This window comes from Carassius auratus, chromosome 50 (assembly GCF_003368295.1).
Source record: "Carassius auratus strain Wakin chromosome 50, ASM336829v1, whole genome shotgun sequence".
In the NCBI taxonomy this organism is placed as follows: domain Eukaryota; kingdom Metazoa; phylum Chordata; class Actinopteri; order Cypriniformes; family Cyprinidae; genus Carassius; species Carassius auratus.
The window spans coordinates 16,859,787-16,879,247 of NC_039292.1; the positions used below are offsets into that span (position 1 = coordinate 16,859,787).

At 39.1% G+C, this 19,461-nt stretch overlaps 1 protein-coding gene across 1 annotated transcript; it reads right to left on the reverse strand.

The window, feature by feature from the left end:
- Positions 1-1,607: 1,607 nt before the first annotated feature.
- frs2b (fibroblast growth factor receptor substrate 2b) lies at positions 1,608-13,476 on the reverse strand. Its single transcript, XM_026239460.1, has 7 exons — positions 13,138-13,476; positions 11,201-11,302; positions 10,275-10,363; positions 9,984-10,170; positions 6,521-6,679; positions 3,470-3,639; positions 1,608-3,070 (listed from the first exon to the last, which is right to left on the reverse strand). Exons 2-7 carry the CDS (start codon positions 11,229-11,231, stop codon positions 2,093-2,095), a joined length of 1,614 nt encoding a protein of 537 aa, XP_026095245.1. The 5' UTR covers positions 11,232-11,302; positions 13,138-13,476; the 3' UTR covers positions 1,608-2,092.
- Between the last annotated feature and the right edge of the window lie 5,985 nt (positions 13,477-19,461).

Consider the following 19,461-nt stretch of genomic DNA (forward strand, 5'->3'; position numbering starts at 1 on the left):
TCATTGGAATAGAAAACACGCCCATTGCATCATTCAGTTTGTATGACAAACCTGCAATAATTAAATGTTAAATAACACAAATATAAATATGTATTTAATGTGGTTTTATTACCAGTGTCTCCGCTGCTGGCCTTCAATGATTTAATTCAACCATACTAATTAGCAAAAATTTACTTTAGTTTAGATAATCATAATATTTGTGTTTCATTTTTTTAATTGCTGAAGGAAGCAGTATTTATTTACTCCCGTGTCTTTGTTTGTAAGCATTACAGAATGGCAGCCATGCTGAAAGGGGTTTGTGCTTTTTGAATTTACATTTTCTTCAGCCCGAGGCGTATTCATTTAAATTTTGGTGTGAAAGGGTTTTTACACATTCACAGGGATAGTTTATCAGTTTAAAGCCATTGCCTTCCTTTCTTTTCAATCCCCTGTACATTCACAGAATGCATGGACCCAGCACTTGCTTTTTTGAAATTGGTTTTTGTTCATGTAAACTACCTGAATGATTGACTAATGATAACATACTTATTTCCAAAACTTTGTTATCCACAGGACCAGAGAAAACAGTGAGACGCTAAAGGAAGCAAGGAAAGGAAATGAGGACGCCCAAATAAGAAATGAGAAACACTCTTAAGTCTCATTCCCATAATTTTTGGTTGCAGAGATCTTTTATCTCAGATAATTTCATCAACTATGACATTTTGTACTTTTTTCATTCTGGCAAACCAACTCATGCTTGCTTATTTTATTTCTATATGTGATTAGAAGTTTCTTAACATTACATTTGTCATGCTACCAGCCCTATAATATAAATTAAATGTCCTGTTATTGTGCTGTTTAATAATTTGATGATTGCTTTAATCCAAAGCAGTTGCCACTGCTGCTCACAAAAATGTAAAATATTTATATCTTCAGCACTGAACAATTAAATAATAATAATTTAAAAAAAAATTGAAGAACACAATATTCACTGACTGTGTGGTGTAACTTCAGTTGTGAGTAGTGGTGATTTTCATATGCATGGGCAACAATAAGCAAAATACATGCAATATTCTAAAAAAAATCTTGCTTAACATTGCTTTCTTATAAAACATTAAGCATTTTGACGTACTTACCAGTAAATAGTAAATTAATAATCATCATCCATTACAAAACCATTCAAAAACACAGCTCAATGGTTTAGATACTGAAAAGAAAATCTTATTAGCCCAATTTTATCATCGCTGTGTTGGTAACCTGTACGATTCTATATCAGTAACAAAATGCTACTACTAGACAAATTAAATGGTCTAGATGAACCACAATCTCTCACACTCAATAAGGCTGAAGATGCCTTTGTCATCTGTCATAATCACAGAAACGTTTAGATCTTTTCTGTCAGTGTAAAAATAGATGAAATCAGACAACTTTTGATTAACAGAACTTCTCATATAACACACATGTAGTGTTTTCCATTTCTGTGGATAACTGTTATAGGATCTCCGTCTGATGACACTAGAGACACATCGGACAAAAGATGGAAATGCAATCCAGTTCCATGTTTATAGCAAGTGCTAAGGGGTCATAGTGTATGTATCATGGTGCACATTTTTAGAACTGAAAACCTCAATGAAACAAAATAGACTTTTATTGTGCCACGTATTGAAATCTATTATATGTAGCCAAAAATTCAAAATGTAGTGTGTGAAGATATCTTTAGGTACAGGTTTTAAAACAACTTAGTCAATTGATAAAGGGTAAATAAAGGCAAAAAACTAATAAACGTGATCAGTAATACTGATTTGTACCGTATGGAATGGACCTGTGGAATGATGTCCAATCTTGTTATTAACATAATAAACAAAAATAAACAGGCACTGAAAAACGAGTGTAAGAAAAGTAGTAGTATATTACCATAGGAATAAAATGAAGGTATATGACGAGTTCCTCTGTTAATCTTCTCAAGCCAACATGAGACAGAGCGACACTCTTTATCTACATGAAATCCCTACAAGTGTTACAAACAAAAAAACCTCTGTGATATTAAGTCCACCTGCCTTTGGAATGAATTTGTAAAGTTTTAGGAGTGCCTTCAGGCAGCACCAGTGACAGGTCACATGGGTAGGTCAACACTGTTATGGCGGGTTTTCCTGGAGGTACCATCGTAACGGGGCAGTGCTTTCTGCAGGCTTGACATGGCAGCCGTGCGCTCCACGTCAATGACCGCGTACAGCTCTGTCCTGCGGGTGGGTGTCTGGGGAAGCGGTGACGTGGGCGTCTTTGGGGTCTGAGGGTTGCTAGAGTTCTCGGTCTCTGTCTCCACTTCAATGTAGTTCAGTCTGTGAGACTCAAAACAGGGGCGGCGGAAATCAAAGTTAAAGAAGGTTGGTGCGGCGCGGTCCCGCCAGCGGGCCGACTCCACCTTGTTAGCGCTGATTGGGGCGGTCACGTTCTCTGTGTTGATGTAGTAGTGAGTGGGGTCAGGACTGTACTGCCGATGGTTGTGGAAACCATTGATGGGCTGTGACTGAAGCGCCACAACCTCTTCCCCGTCCTCGTCTTCGGAGCCGCCCTTCGGGTGCTCACGCAGAGGAGGTAGGGCAGGGAGGTTCTCGTAGTCCAGCAAAGCTGTTCTTCGCTGGGCTGAGTTGTTGACGTTGGCATCAGGAGTGAGAGGGGGCGGCCGGGCCCGGCGCCGAGAGAGTGCTGAGAGCGAACCGTTCAAGTTCTCTGGAATGACTGAGACTCCAGGAGAGGTTTCCTCGGATCTACTGCTGTCAATCGCATCTGTTCCACTAATGTTTTTAGGGTGTGAAATAACACTTCCATTTGAGTTCTGGGCTGAGTTACTCGCCCCTCCCTCTGCACCAGACAAATTTGCCTCTCTCTGCCTCTGTCTCTGCACGGGAGTTGGCCCCAACACGAAGCGAGCACCTTCAGGCTCCAGCTGCACTCGAGGGCCAGGATCAGGGGCCTCTTGAGGGGCCTCTTCCTCTCCATCCACTAATGAGACATTCAGTTCTGCAGGTACCTCTAAAACATTTGGGCTGTGCTGCTCCAGCAGACCAGAGGTGTTCACATATGTGTGACCCTGAGGAGACACAATACATGCTTTAGTGACAAATACACTTAAGTGGTGACATGCCATATATTTAGGGATGCTCCTACATAGAGTTTCAGGAACAATAACCAACTGCCTGTAGTTTCTGGCTTTCACACTAACAGTTTAATCAGAAACGGAAACATGAAAATGGAGTAACATACCACATATCACAGAAGTTTTTTTTTTTAACTATGGTAGGAGAGGGTCTGAGTTTGACTGCACTGGAACTGTGAGATTCATGTGTATGTGAGAGATGCACAAGGATTCAGGACTTGAGTCTGATACGCTTGAGCGGGTGCCAGGAACATTTGTACTCTTCAGAAATGTGTGAAACCTTAATCACCATCAATGTGAATGGGATTTGAAACTGATTACATTTTCACGTACCCTCACAGCCTCTTCCGCAGCTAGGAGAGGGTGCGTGGACTCCTCGCCCAATGATGGAAGGCACGTGCTCCCGACTGACGGATGCCGACTAGAGGGGTGAGAGGACGCATCCCCCAATGAGGGATACCGTAAGCTGCCATTTGGTAAAGTAGGGAGGAGGTTTCCAGGAGCTAAAACAAAGAAAAAAAGATTTTCATTACTGTCTTACAACGATTATGCATTAAAATAACTATAAATGAATGAAAATGCCAAAAAATATCATAGCACACTTGATTTTGATTTTTTTTTTTTTTAATTTACACAATTTTGCATGTTGCGGTAATAACTAGATTTGTACATTTACACTGTTTACTGGAAGATCTTAAAAACAGGCTTCATTCACTTTAAAATAAATAAAATGTACTGCTTTATATTTTTTGGAGTGGGAAATATTATCTACAGATGTTTCATGAGATGCTAGATACCTAGTAAGTTACAGAAAAGTTCAGCTAAAATAAAATCGCGACATTCCGAGGTATGTTAACCCTCGATAACAACCAGTAAAAACTAGTGCCTGACGTTTTTTCGGGGCCGATACCAATATTAGGCAGTTCTAAAAAGTTTCAAAAAAATTTCACTTCGGTATATTTATTCACGTATTTGTGCTACTATCTTCACACACAGATTTAACTTTCTAGAGAAGTGTGACATAATATAGGGGAGCACGGGGCAAAGCAATGCATGGCTAGTTTTCACGCACATGTATTTTACCATAGTAAAATATAAATTCTGTCTTAAGAAGATTTTTCATCTCAGTTTTTATTATTCATTTAAAATGAGACAAATCTGCTATTAATTGAATCTCCAATGTGCTATAATACGACATTAGCAATGTAATTTATACAATTTACCTTAATTTTAATGAGAAACAACGAGAAACAGGTGAATAAAGACTGACAGTAAATATCTAATGTTAAGAAATTATAATTTCAAGACATGTAAAGCTTTTTATTCATTTATGTGGGCCGTCCCAAGCATTAATGCAATACGTTCATGGTCAAACTCCAAAATAATAATTTTTAACTAATAAAAAACGGCAATATTTTATTTAACAAAAAATATTTTATTTTACAAAATATTTTAGTTTGTTTTGTATATTTTTTTTTTTCGATCAGATAAGATTTTAAGCTGTCATATGGTAAGTTACAAAGTGCCCCTCAGATGTCACAATGTACTCCACCTATGGAGCATGCTGTCACTGACCAGTCAAAGAAAAACCTATACACTGTAATTATGAAACAAAGTGACATAACCCAGGGGCTATCAACGAGGGAGTGGTCTCATTTTAAAGAGGGCCTCTAGACTTACACTCGATATGCATTCGAGAGGGTTCCTCGAGCTGAAGGGATTCCCGAATTTGGTGTGGATTCGCTGCGCCATAACAGAGATATGGCCATTCAAAGTTCCAATGGTATCCCATAGATTTAAGCCTGATTTATGTTTTTGCGGACAACTACTGTTGTATAATCCTATTTAGTATAATAAAATGGTAAGACATTTGTTATTTACTTTTTTTTATTTTATATAACATGTAACATAAAAATATATTAAAGTGCACAAACACACACAAAACACAAATACGTACGGAGCGAGGGATTTTAGGAGACCAATCACAGCACTCGTGGTCCGCATAGAATTAACGCGCCATTAGATTTTTGGAGAAGTGCACATCAGGCTATGGTTTATGATGTGCGTCTTTGCGTAGGCTACGCCGTAGGTTCAATGCAGAAGTATAAATCAGCCTTTAAGCTTTAAAGCGCTTCATCTAGGTCTCCAGTAGCTAACAATGGAGCAAACCAAGTAATTACACCATTTCAAGCATTTTATCTACATTATATGATAAAAATGTTCATATTAACAGCATATCGGCACCATATTTGTCGATACCGATATATCTGCAACCGGTTCATATCGTCGGATAATATTGCCAAAATGATATATTGGATGGGCTCTAAAAAATTACAGGCTCATCCGGGTAACTGAACCCAGCTCTGTACTCTTGCCAGGTTTTTTTTTTTGTGTGTGTGTAGAAGCTTTGCATCTCTTATTATATTCAACTTCAGTTCAATATTATGCATACAATTATTTAATTATGCCATCCTGGTATTGATTCATACAAACACAACTGCTGCCATATTGCGACTATTTTGTACACTGTAATGGATTATAAGAATTAACTAACAAACTGGTAAGATTTTAAAATATTTTTGTCTTAAATCAATATATTTTATCACCTTAATTATGCGGTGAAATGTGTAATAAGTGGTTTGACTGCACTGTTCCCCTTAAAGGTGCTGTAGGGAACTTTTGTAAAAAAAATATTTTTTACATATTTGTTAAACCTGTCATTATGTCCTGACAGTAGAATATGAGACAGATAATCTGTGAAAAAAATCAAGCTCCTCTGGCTCCTCCCAGTGTCCTATTGCCATTTGCAGAAATACATCGCTCCCGGTAAAAAACAACCAATCAGAGCTGCGGTCCGTAACTTTGTTTGTGTTCAAAATGTAGAAAAATGTATATAATAAGCGAGTACACCATGAATCCATTTTCCAAATCGTGTTTTTGGCTTGTCCTGAATCACTAGGGTGCACCTATAATAAGTGTTTATATTCTGACTATTTTAGATTGCTTCGGGGGTACCGCGGTGGAGTAACCCAGTACCTTTGTGATTCTTCATAGACATAAACAGAGAGAAGTAGTTCCGGCTACAATGTTCTTCCGCAAGATGCAAACAGTTCTGTTTATTAACCGCTAATATCGTCAAAAGTTCCCTACCGCAGCATACATCAGGCTGGTTGTTATCTCTGAATAACTTACTTCAGGTTGATACAAGACCCCTAGTAGGGGGGTTTTGTATGTAGGGGCCCTGATCATCCTGTCGGGGGTTATTCTGCGATAACAACCGGCTGAATGTACATTATCCCTTACTTATTTGGTGGAGCGCAACTTACTCACAGGTTTCTGTTCACAGTTTTTATCAAAGCTTGATGTAATGAAGTGCAGACATACTGGTTGGTGTGTGCGGTGTGAGGGGAAGGTCTGGTTCAGCTTGTGCGAGAGTGGGCTCAAACACAGGCTCCTCTACTACGCTGATGCTGTTATTATGCATGATGTCTTGCAGCATGTTGAAGATCTCCTCGGCACGTGAACACTTGAAGGCAAATATCCCTGTAGAACGTCAACACAAACGGTTAATAAAAACATTTGTTGCTCTACTCTAACAAAAGTGGACGCGACGCTAACTATTGTAAATGGTTCCAAATAATAATAAATATATTACTATTGTTATATATATTTGTGTGTGTGTGTGTGTGTGTGTGTGTTATACACAGGTGCTGTTCATAGAATTAGAATATCATCAAAAATGTTATTTCACTAATTCCATTCAAAAAGCGAAACTTGTATATTATATTAATTCATTACACACAGACTGATATATTTCAAATGTTTTTTTTTTCTTTTAATTTTGATGATTATAACTGACAACTAAGGAAAATCCCAAATTCAGTATCTCAGAAAATTAGAATATAGTGAAAAGGTTCAATATTGAAGACACCTGGTGCCACAGTCTAATCAGTTCATTAACTCAAAACACATGCAATGGTCTTTAAAGGGGGGGTGAAATGCTATTTCATGCATACTCAGTTTTTTACACTGTTAAAGAGTTGGATTCCCATGCTAAACATGGACAAAGTTTCAAAAATTAAGTTGTACGTTTGAAGGAGTATTTTTGTTCCCAAGTTTCGGAAAGTTTTTTTCGAGTATGGCTCTGTGTGACGTTAGATGGAGTGGAATTTCCTTATGGGTCCTAAGGGCACTTCTGCCGGAAGAGCGCGCACTCCCATATAGCAGAGCACTGGGAGCACAGACATCCACTGACCAGAGCGAGAGCGTCGCGAAATGTCACAAAAGAAGTGTGTTTTTGGTTGCCAGGGCAAGACAACCCTGCACAGATTACCAAAAAAAACTGCATTAAGGGACCAGTGGATGGAGTTTATTTTTACAGAGCATCAACGGAGTTGTGCAAGTGTTTTTGTTTGTTCCCTGCATTTTGAAGATGCTTGTTTTACAAACAAGGCCCAGTTTGACGACGGATTTGCATATCGTTTATTTCTTAAGGATGATGCAATCCCAAAGAAAAAGGGTCACGATCCTGTGTTGGAACCGCAGGCGGTGAGTAAGACTGCTTAAAATATCTCTGCCTCCTTGTTAGTGCGTCCGCCTCCCATCGGAGACCCGGGTTCGAGCCCCGCTCGGAGCGAGTCGTTGCTGCTGCTGCTCTCGTTCAGTTTCAGCCTCTGGATCTGATTCTGGATCATAAATATACGCTGAATCTGACTGTTAGCCATGGTTTGTTTGGGATGATGGTTTTTTCCTCACGGTAATGTCACAACTTCCAAATGCTCTCAACGCAAAAGCCTACTGGCGCTCGTGATTCTTTAGCTCCGCCCACATGTCACCCCTCCAGCCGGTCGTGTTTTTCCGGGAAAAAATCGGTACAGACTATCTTTCTCTTATGAATATAATAAAACTAAAGACTTTTTGGAGTTATGAAGGATGCAGTACTACTCTATAGGTACTCAAGATTAACAGGATATTGAGTGAAAACGAACATTTCACCCCCCCTTTAAATGGTCTCTCAGTCTAGTTCTGTAGGCTACACAATCATGGGGAAGACTGCTGACTTGACAGTTGTCCAAAAGATGACCTTGACACCTTGCACAAGGAGGGCAAGACACAAAAGGTCATTGCAAAAGAGGCTGGCTGTTCACAGAGCTGTGTCCAAGCACATTAATAGAGAGGCGAAGGGAAGGAAAAGATGTGGTAGAAGAAAAGTGTACAAGCAATAGGGATAACCACACCCTGGAGAAGATTATGAAACAAAACCCATTAAAAAATGTGGGGGAGATTCACAAAGAGTGGACTGCAGCTGGAGTCAGTGCTTCAAGAACCACTACACACAGACGTATGCAAGACATGGGTTTCAGCTTCGCATTCCTTGTGTCAAGCCACTCTTGAACAACAGACAGCGTCAGAATAATCTAAAGACAAGAAGGACTGGACTGCTGCTGAGTGGTCCAAAGTTATGTTCTCTGATAAGAGTAAATCTAGCATTTCCTTTAAAAATCAGGGTCCCAGAGCCTGGAGGAAGAGAGGAGAGGCATACAATCCACGTTGCTAGAGATCCAGTGTAAAGTTTCCACAGTCAGTGATGGTTTGTGGGGCCATGTCATATGCTGGTGTTGGTCCACTGTGTTTTCTGAGGTCCAAGGTCAAAGCAGCCGTATACCAGGAAGTTTTAGAGCACTTCATGCTTCCTGCTGCTGACCAACTTTATGGAGATGCAGATTTCATTTTCCAACAGGACTTGGCACCTGCACACAGTGCCAAAACTACCAGTACCTTGGTTTAAGGACCATGGTATCTCTGTTCTTAATTATCCAGCAAACTCCGGCAAAACCTGACCTTAACCCCATAGAAAATCTATGGGGTATTGTGAAGAGGAAGATGTGATATGCCAGACTGGACAATGCAGAAGAGCTGAAGGCCACTATCAGAGCAACCTGGGCTCTCATAACACCTGAGCAGTGCCACAGACTGATCGACTCCATGCCACGCAGCATTGCTGCAGTAATTCAGACAAAAGGAGCGCCAACTAAGTATTGAGTGCTGTACATGCTCATACTTTTCAGTTGGCCAAGATTTCTAAAAATCCTTTCTTTGTATTGGTCTCAAGTAATATTCTAATTTTCTGATATACGGAATTTGGGATTTTCCTAAGTTGTCAGTTATAATCATTAAAATGAAAAGAAATAGACTGATATATTTTCAACTCATATATTTATTGAATGGAATTAGTGAAATAAATATTTTGATGATATTCTAACTATATGACCAGCGCCTGTATGTGTGTGTGTGTGTATATATATATATATATATATATATATATATATATATATATACACACACACACACACACACACACACACACACACACACACACACACACACACACACACACAGGTGCTGGTCATATAATTAGAACAATAAAAAAAACAAGATTCTAGTTAATACACCCAATGATGAAAAAACAAAAACACAACACAAAACATGTAACATAAATCTGATTCTTATCAGGGAAGCAAATGATTGCTAATCCTGAAAGGCGCTGTAGTGTTGAAGCTAACTGTTTGGAGCACATCAAGCCAGACTTACCCGTTAAAGCATGCAAAATCTCTCGACCTCATCCTTTTGAAAGCATGGGTTCAAATGTTAACAGTTGTACATTAATAACTGTTCAAAGAGCTTATGATCAGACCTTATTTGGGAATCCTTCAATCTGATGAATTTCTGACTGTAAATGTCAGTACAAATCATTCCCAAATCTTACAAAATGCATTTCTTATAAACTTGCAATTATGCACATTCAAGTATGATCTGTGAGTGTATGGGATGGAGACGTTAGCTTTACCTTGACCTGTCTGGCAGCGACGGCCACTCTCAAACGAGAAGAGATTTGAATCGTAGCCATAGCGTCGCAGGCACAGGTAAGGCCACCTGACAGCATCACATTTCCGCGTGCGCAGGACCAGCTCATCCTCCATCAGCTCCATGATACCTGCTCCCAGCTCGTTTCCATCATCATCCACATTCACCACCTGAACACATCGAAACCAATCCAAACCTAGCTCAAACCAAATAAAGACCACCCGCCACAAACAAGATCATCACAATCTAATACATGCATGCAAAAAATAGCGACCTTAAATTTACTCTGGTGATTGTCAGGGATCGATTCTTTATCTGGACAGCTAAAACAGCTTCCCATGGCTTCTTCAGACCATTTGATACCTAGAGAACAAAGACAAAATTCAACATTGTTCAGCTGGCCTGAAGCACAATTTAAATTCTGCTGCTTTAAAGATGTGCGAGTTGACATTCGCTGCAGTCACACAGTGATGAAGCCTATTAGACTACAGTTCAGGAGACAGAAAATGAGAGAAGTGACCAAATGTATAATTTTAAATGTATTTAAAATAAAGGAGGTGCATTTTCATCCCAGAAAGCATTTGACAGCATAGTCTCAATTAATATGATCTCATTATGTTTTTATACGATTGTACCACATTCTGTTCTACAGCTTAACTAACCATGCCATGAGATGAAAAGGCTAAATTATGTTTATTTTAAGAGACTCTTAAGAGACAGTGTCAAGAGGGTCTCTATGCACTCTCTTATTTAGAGGTCCTCATTTTCTATTTTGAAAACATGTACTTGATACTTTGAAATACTTATGGACAATGAATTTCAAGTAACTGGCATGTATGGAGCCTTTTTATTTTTACATATACATCTAGCAAAAATAGTTTCAATCATAATAAAGCACTTTAAAAGGTAGTTACTGTATTGTGAAAATGTAATTCCTGTTGCAACCCTAGTGCTCCATTAGACCAGTCAGTAATGTTGCATCACACAAGAATGGGCAACCAAGTTAATACCAATGCTTTATCTGTTATAGCTTGTTTGATATTACTTATTATGTTACGTAAGAATAGCAGTGGGTGTTAGCACTGAAATCTGAAAGTGGAGATTTGATCCTAAAAAGAAATGTCTGAAACACAAGGCCAAAAAAAGGCAGAAAATGGGTAACTTGTGATGGAGTTTAAAAAGTGAAATGACATTTCTTACCCAGATCCAGCCACCAGGGTTCCTGGTTCATTCCCCAGCCCAAAGCAATCAGTCATTCTCTACATGCAGAAATGGCTCACAGGTGTGATAGATGAAGCAATCCTATAATGTTGGAAAAAACAAACAAATAAGAAACTTTTTATATGTATAGCACTGGTTTCTGTGCCAAATGCAGTTGTTGAGTTTCTTGGTCAGTGTGAAGTTTTCCAACAATTTAAATCAAACTGCTCCCAACTATCAGCTAAAAAATTATGGAATTCGATGTGGCACGCTTTAAAACATGGCCCCCTAAAACACATTACCTGATCATTAACACATACTACGTCTAACCAGCATCTCCATAATAGAAGAAATTTTGAAGGAAATAAATGAGAAGTGGTGCTTCAGAGGACATGATGCCTGTACATGATACCTACAACTACATTTACATTTAGTCATTTAGCAGATGCTTTTATCCAAATGACTCACAAATGAGGACAATGGAAGCAATCAACACAACATGTCTCAGTTAGCTTAACGCAGTAAAAGAAGAAAACAATAGAAAAAGAATAGAGCAAGTTAGTGTTAGAGGCCTTTTTTGCAAAAGAAATACAAATGTCCGACTGTACATGATGTCTACAAACATCCCTCATCCCAAGGAAGAGGTGAGTAATCTTAATGGTTCGGAAAAGGAAACATTTCTGGAATATTTTCATGAAAGCAATCCTGCTCATGATGACAACCGATTAAGAAAATATAATTATAGGAAAATATAAATATTTTAACAGCCTTTGAAATCATCTCAAACTTCTATAAACTGTGGAAAACATGGCACTGACATTTCGATTACTGCCTTGTTCTCACACATTACTCTTCACAATTGTAATGCTTTATATTTTTGAGTGAACAGACATAATTACTGTCATTATTTTTGAAAGATTAAAAAATAAATGGTAGAAACTGGTGCTACATTTTAACACAGTCAGACCACATTGTATCATGAAAAATAAAATGGCATTGCCTATTTATCAGTCAATAGACTTGTCCACACCACCCATATAGAAAAGGAAAACGTTTTTTATGTATAGTATGATTGCATTCCTGTAACTAGCATGCAATGTCACAGTCATGGTTGTGAATTCCAGTCAGATCATGAACTAATTGAATGTATAACCAGAAAGCAATGTAAGTCACTTTGGATAACCAAATGCATAAATTGTTATTTCTGTCAGTTTAATATGGTTTTGAATGAATTTACATTTCACTTTCAAGAAAAGTTTTCATTTAATGACTCATTTGGTATAAATAACATTAAATATTAAGTGGCAACACATTAATCATTATTTAAAAACAAACGTTTTTAAGCATTAAAACGTTTTTAATATTTAATATTTAATTTATCAAGTTTTGGGGAGTCACACCAAATTACATTTTGCATCCTGAACTTTTTTTTTTCTTGCCTTGTCATAAAAATCTAGTTATCAGATATTTTATTGACCCTGGCTGACACACATGAATGAGGGATCACAGGGGTCCTGTGGATGACATTTTCCTGTTTGTGTTTTGAATGTTGGTTCCAACACCTTTACTTCTACTAGGCGGACACATATTTTAATAATAATAATAACAGTGGAAAAGTATACTGTATACCTAACCCGAGTTAGTTTCAGGTGTGTACATTTAACTCAACACGACATAATCTAAACATTTCTCTAATGACAACTCACCGTGAAAACAGAACAGAACAAATACGAATTATTATTACCCAATCACATCATAATTAACCCCCAAAAAAGTAACAAATAAAGTTTGTGCTGGCACTTCTTTGTTGTTGTTTATTTCACACAGCTGTTTAACTCTTAAATTCAAATGGATTAGCGTAACCCAGCTAACATAACGTTGATAGGATTAGCTGGATAAACATACCCTGTTAAGTAGATGAGGGGAAAAATACTTACGACAAGCTTTTAATCAGTCAGGATATGTATTTTTTCATCGCTTAATATTCCACATATTACCAAACGTTTATATTTTAACTTTCTGAAAAGTAAGAATCATTAGCTAAACTAGCACAGGTCCGCCCGAGCGCCAAAATAATCTAACCTCTTTCACTTAGTAATCAAACATTATCTACATAAAGCACGTTAATCTGACCGCCGTAGCGCACTAAAGTGTAAAATAAAAACTCACATTAAACAGTAAATTCGGAGTTAAGGCTATTTGCTAATTTATTATGTTGCTATCTAGGGCCGCTGCAAACCAGTGTGGGCTAGCATTTGCATTTGGCTTGCGGAACCTGAGTGCGCATGCGCGTGTGTAAGTATTTTACGTGGGTTACGTTCTGCGAGTGCTGGGGCTGCGCAGATTGGGTGGTCCGAAGTGACCCAGAAACTACAGTTGCAGCACGTAACAAAATTCTAAAGAGAAATCATTGACATCAGGTCCCGGTTTTTCATAAGGTTTAATCTGGATAAAATTGAGCCGGATTTAGTAATCCTTTTTTGCGATCCGTGATCACGTAATCCAGTTTACTTTTGGAGCCAGTTTTTAAAAAAAAAATCGGATTGGATCAATCTGATCCGGATAGGAACTTTTTAGGATCACCAAATCTGGATAACCAGTGCTGGATAACGAGTGCTCAAACAGGATAGGAAATCACAATGTAGAACTATATGTAAAGAGCAACAAGTAGAATAGCCAATGAGGGGTCAATATAAGTTTATTTTTATTTGAAATGAAAACCCAGACATTTAAAAAAACTAAAAACAAGAAAAACCCCACCCCATGCTCTTCCAGCAGTCCGCTCATCTGAGACCTACAACACAAACACTGTACATTGAGGATATTTATAACGAGTATCAAGTATAGATGTATTGAATTAAACACATTTTTTGATTGTGATGAATATATATATCAATTAGTGACAGAATAAAAATTGTTTTTTTTTGTCAATTTTGACAGCTGTTTGGGGGATTATTTTATGAGGCCAAACTCTTTCTACTTTGCTGTAGGCCTATACTGAAAGGCTGAAAACGTTAAAGCTTACATAATCACTGTAGCCTGACGGATGAACAAATAAAATTAAAACCTTATGAGTAAATATGATATCTTGTAAGATACTGTATGATCCAAATATAGTATTATTTGATACATTTTTAAAGTTTTCATTACATTTTGGCCATGAAATCCACGCTGAATCCACCCTTCTGGGCCCGGTTTTTCAAAAGTAATCCAGTAGGATTTTGGATAATGGATTGGATAAAATCTTGAAAATGTGTTTTTCAAAAGAAAAAACGGGTTACATAATCGGATTAGATCACGTAATCCAATCTTGGTTTTGATCCGGATCAAACCTTTAGTTTGGTTTTTTTTAGTTTTTAGCTCTACTGTTATTTATACACAATACAAAAATAAGTGATAAATACCTTGATATTTCTTTGTTTTCTTTTTTCAGATCCAACTATTCCTCTCCCTCTCCCAGGCATATTTTTTCTCTATCCGATTCTTTGTCTTGTTCTGCATCCACAAAACCAATTCAAAGAGGTCTTTTTTACTCTGTTGTTGTAATGGAAAGAGCATCAGAACCTGACTCCTCCAACTGAGACTGGAATCAGCTATTTCTGAATATTTTAGTGAAATATTTACAAAATTGTTACAATATTTTATATTAACAAATATTCATCTGGCTAGAGGAAATGTGAATCCATGCCCTAATAATGAAGGGTGCAACATGACTGCACTGTTCAGGTTATCGTTAAAAGAACCTGACACAGATGAAACGAGAGTGTTCTGACTATATTGAATTGCTGAATGATCTAAGATTCTGTGCCTGTTTGTTTAAACATATTATAGGACAGCATTTTATTAAAAATAAGTATAAGCTCCTTTTTTCATTGTTATAAATATGACACATATTGCATCAGAATAATAATAATGCAAGAATGAATGCAAGAATGAACTCCGCTTTTAGTCTAAATTATATAGAAAGCTGTCTTCTTCTGTTCCCTCTGCTGTGATCAGGGAGATGGCTGTGGAAGTCACGTTTCTGAGACTCAACCCTAGGAAAAAAGTCCTTGGCCAGACTCTCTGTACTGGATGGAGTGGTGCAGTCTGCGGAGTGTCACGGTTGGTAAACCGTGATCTCGGGTTGTTTACACTTTGTGGTGAATTCTGTGTGTTCTGCGTTTGCACTGATTAGTTGTGGGCGTCTCCGTTAATTGTATCAGCAACAGCTGCCACTCATTACTCATCTCCTATATATATGGCTTGTCTCACGTCTTGTGTTTGTGAGATCGTTGTTTCATGTCGTTGTGTTACCCCCGTCTGGTTAAAGTGTTAGTTTGCGTTTGGATGTCTGTGTTTTTTCCTAGAACCTCATCCACTCTCCGCACGATCACTCAGCCACGGACACTTACCTTCGGCTCTATTCCCCGCAGTTCCTGTGCCACTCTCTCCTGCTGCCTCACGCCACCAAGACCCGGACTTCCCACCTACACTCCACCTCAGGCCGGATTTCTCACCAACCACCGTCTCCCTGGAGTGTTATCGTCCCATCGTCTTTGTGTATCATTGTTCTACTTGTCTTCATTTCATTAAATCCTGTTAACTCGCATTTGTTTCCGGACTGTCTTTCACCAGCCGTCACAGAACGATCTCACCCAACATGGAAGCAGCGAGCACCAACACCCTCACCGATTTCATGCACCATAGCGTCAAGAGAATGGATCAGCAGCAGGAGAGCATCTCGAACACCGGACGCGCTGTCCAAGCGCTGGTGGCACAGGTGTCCGAGCTCACCCAGCAGATCCATCAGCTCACGTCTCCCACTGCGCCCATCACCCCGCCTGCGCCGACCGTTCCCCGGGGGATTCCCCAGGACCACTTCCGGCCTGAGCCGCGACTTCCGGCACCGGAGAATTACGCTGGTGAGCCAACTTATTGCAGAACATTTCTTAACAAGTGCTCTATGCATTTTGCTCTGCAGCCCCGCACTTTCGCCTCAGAAGAATCCAAGGTAGCGTTCACGCTCACACTATTATCAGGCAAGGCTGCCTTATGGGGAACGGCGGTGTGGGAGAATCAACATCTGTGCTGTGCCTCGTTCCACCTCCTATCTGAAGAGATGAAGAGAGTTTTCGACCGGTCCGCGACCGGCAGGGAGGCCGCCCATCGCCTCTCGGAACTCCAACAAGGACACTCATCTGTCACTGAATACTCCATCGAGTTCCGGACCCTGGCGGCCGCGTGCCAGTGGAACGAGGCGGCGCAGTGGGATAGATTCCTGCATGGGTTATCCGACCATGTTCAGCAGGAGATCTACCTCCTCGAGCTGCCTCCTACCCTCAACGAACTCATTGACCTGGCGTTGCGGGTGGAGGCCAGGTTTAATCGCCTGGGCCGTCAACACAGTCCCTCCAGACAACCCTTCTCTTCCGGTAGGGGGCGCTTGAGTCGAGAGAACACGGTCGGTTCAGTCGACGATCACGAGCCCATGCAGGTGGGTCGAGCTCGGCTATCCCGGAGGGAGAGGGAACGGCGGAGGTCCCAAGGACTATGCTTGTACTGTGGAGGCGCTAATCATAACAACTACTCTTGCCCGGTAAAAGAGTCAGCCCGATAGTAAACCTGAGGCTACTATCGGGTGGGATCTCCGCCGAGAAGTCCTCACCCACATCCTCGACCCTCCTTCCGGTGAAACTGCGGTGGAGGAATCAACATCATGAATGCCAAGCTCTTCTGGACTCTGGAGCCGAAGGTAATTTCATTGATTCTTCACTTGCACATCACCTGAACATTCCTGTCCTTCCTGTGTCTCTCCCCATCCATGTCACCGCACTCAACGGCCAGGAACTGCCTCCTGTCACCCATCATACTGAACCCATCACACTCATCACATCCGGCAATCATCAAGAAACTATATTTATATGAGGTCAATCATCAAGAAACTATATTTATATGAGGTCAAAATATATATGAGGTCAAAATATAAATATAATGTAGGATCTAGAAAAAATCTTATCGTAATTAAACCAGAAAAATGTAAAGTAAATGAACAAAAACAATTTTTAAAGTTTGGGCTCATAAATATTAGATCACTCGCACCAAAAGCAGTTATTGTAAATGAAATGATCACAGATAATAGTTTTGATTTACTCTGCTTGACTGAAACCTGGCTAAAACCAAATGATTATTTTGGTCTAAATGAGTCTACTCCCCCAAACTACTGTTATAAGCATGAGCCCCGTCAGACTGGTCGTGGCGGGGGTGTTGCAACAATATATAGTGATATTCTCAATGTTACCCAGAAAACAGGATACAGGTTTAACTCTTTTGAAATACTTCTGCTAAATGTTACTCTGTCAGACATGCAAAATAAATCTAATGTATCTCTTGCTCTGGCTACTGTGTATAGACCACCAGGGCCGTATACAGAATTCCTAAAAGAATTTGCAGATTTCCTCTCAGACCTTCTAGTTACAGTTGATAAGGCGCTAATCATGGGAGATTTTAATATTCACGTTGATAATGCAAATGATACATTAGGACTTGCGTTTACTGACCTAATAAACTCCTTTGGAGTCAAGCAAAATGTCACCGGGCCCACTCATCATTTTAATCATACACTAGATTTAATTATATCGTATGGAATCGATCTTACTGCTATAGATATTGTACCTCAAAGTGATGATATTATAGACCATTTCCTTGTATCGTGCATGCTGCGTATAACTGATATTAACTATATGTCGCAGCGTTACCGTCTGGGCAGAACTATTGTTCCAGCCACCAAAGAAAGATTCGCAAATAACCTGCCTGATCTATCTCAACTGCTAATTGTACCCAAAAATACACACGAATTAGACGAAATTACTGACAACATGGGCACTATTTTCTCTAATACATTAGAAGCTGTTGCCCCGATCAAATTGAAAAAAGTTAGAGAAAAACGTACTGTACCATGGTATAACAGTAATACTCACTCTCTCAAGAAATTAACTCGTAGTCTTGAACGCAAATGGAGAAAAACTAACTTAGAAGTTTTTAGAACTGCATGGAAAAACAGTATGTCCAGCTATAGACAGGCTCTAAAAACTGCTAGGGCAGAGCATATACACAAACTCATTGAAAATAACCAAAACAATCCAAGGTTTTTATTTAGCACAGTGGCTAAGTTAACAAATTACCAGATGCCACCTGATTCAAATATTCCACCAACGTTAAACAGTAATGACTTCATGAATTTCTTCACTGATAAAATAGATAACATTAGAAATACAATAGCGAATGTAGATACTACAGCGTCTAACACTTCAGTTTCATCCATCGCACCCAAAGATAAACTGCAGTGCTTTACAACCATAGGACAGGAAGAGCTAAATAAACTTATCACTGTATCTAAACCAACAACATGTTTATTAGATCCTGTACCCATTAAATTACTGAAAGAGCTGTTACCTGTAGCCGAAGAACCGCTTCTCAATATCATAAACTCGTCGTTAACTTTAGGACACGTCCCAAAACCATTCAAGCTGGCGGTTATCAAGCCTCTTATTAAGAAACCAAAACTAGATCCTAGTGTACTGGCAAATTATAGGCCTATTTCAAATCTTCCATTTATGTCTAAAATTTTAGAGAAAGTTGTGTCTGCTCAATTGAGCACCTTCCTGCATAAAAATGATCTGTATGAAGAATTTCAGTCAGGTTTTAGGCCCCACCATAGCACAGAAACTGCACTTGTTAAAATTACAAATGACCTGCTCCTTGCGTCAGACCAAGGCTGCATCTCATTTCTAGTCTTACTTGATCTTAGTGCTGCGTTCGACACCATAGATCATGACATACTCATAGATTGATTACAAAACTATACAGGTATTCAAGGGCAGGCTCTCAGATGGTTTAGATCCTACCTGTCCGATCGCTACCATTTTGTTTACTTAAATGGGGAGTCATCTCATTTATCATCAGTAAAATATGGAGTGCCACAAGGATCCGTCCTAGGTCCCCTTCTATTTTCAATATATATGTTGCCCCTTGGTAATATTATTAGAAAATACAGAATTAGCTTCCACTGTTATGCTGATGATACTCAGCTATATATCTCAACGAGACCAGATGAAACTTCCCAATTATCTAAGCTAACAGAGTGTGTTAAAAATGTAAAAGATTGGATGACACACAATTTTCTCCAATTAAATTCGGATAAGACAGAGATACTAATTATTGGACCAAAAAACACTACACAGAATCTTGTAGATTACAATCTGCAACTAGACGGATGTACT

Coding starts and splice junctions, on each gene's coding strand:
- frs2b (XM_026239460.1), bottom strand. CDS start 11,231: ATGAACCAGGAACCCTGGTGGCTGGATCTGG. Junction 10,364..11,200: donor ACCCTGGTGGCTGGATCTGG/GTAAGAAATGTC, acceptor TTTGTTCTCTAG/GTATCAAATGGTCTGAAGAA. Junction 10,171..10,274: donor ATCACCAGAGTAAATTTAAG/GTCGCTATTTTT, acceptor CGATGTGTTCAG/GTGGTGAATGTGGATGATGA.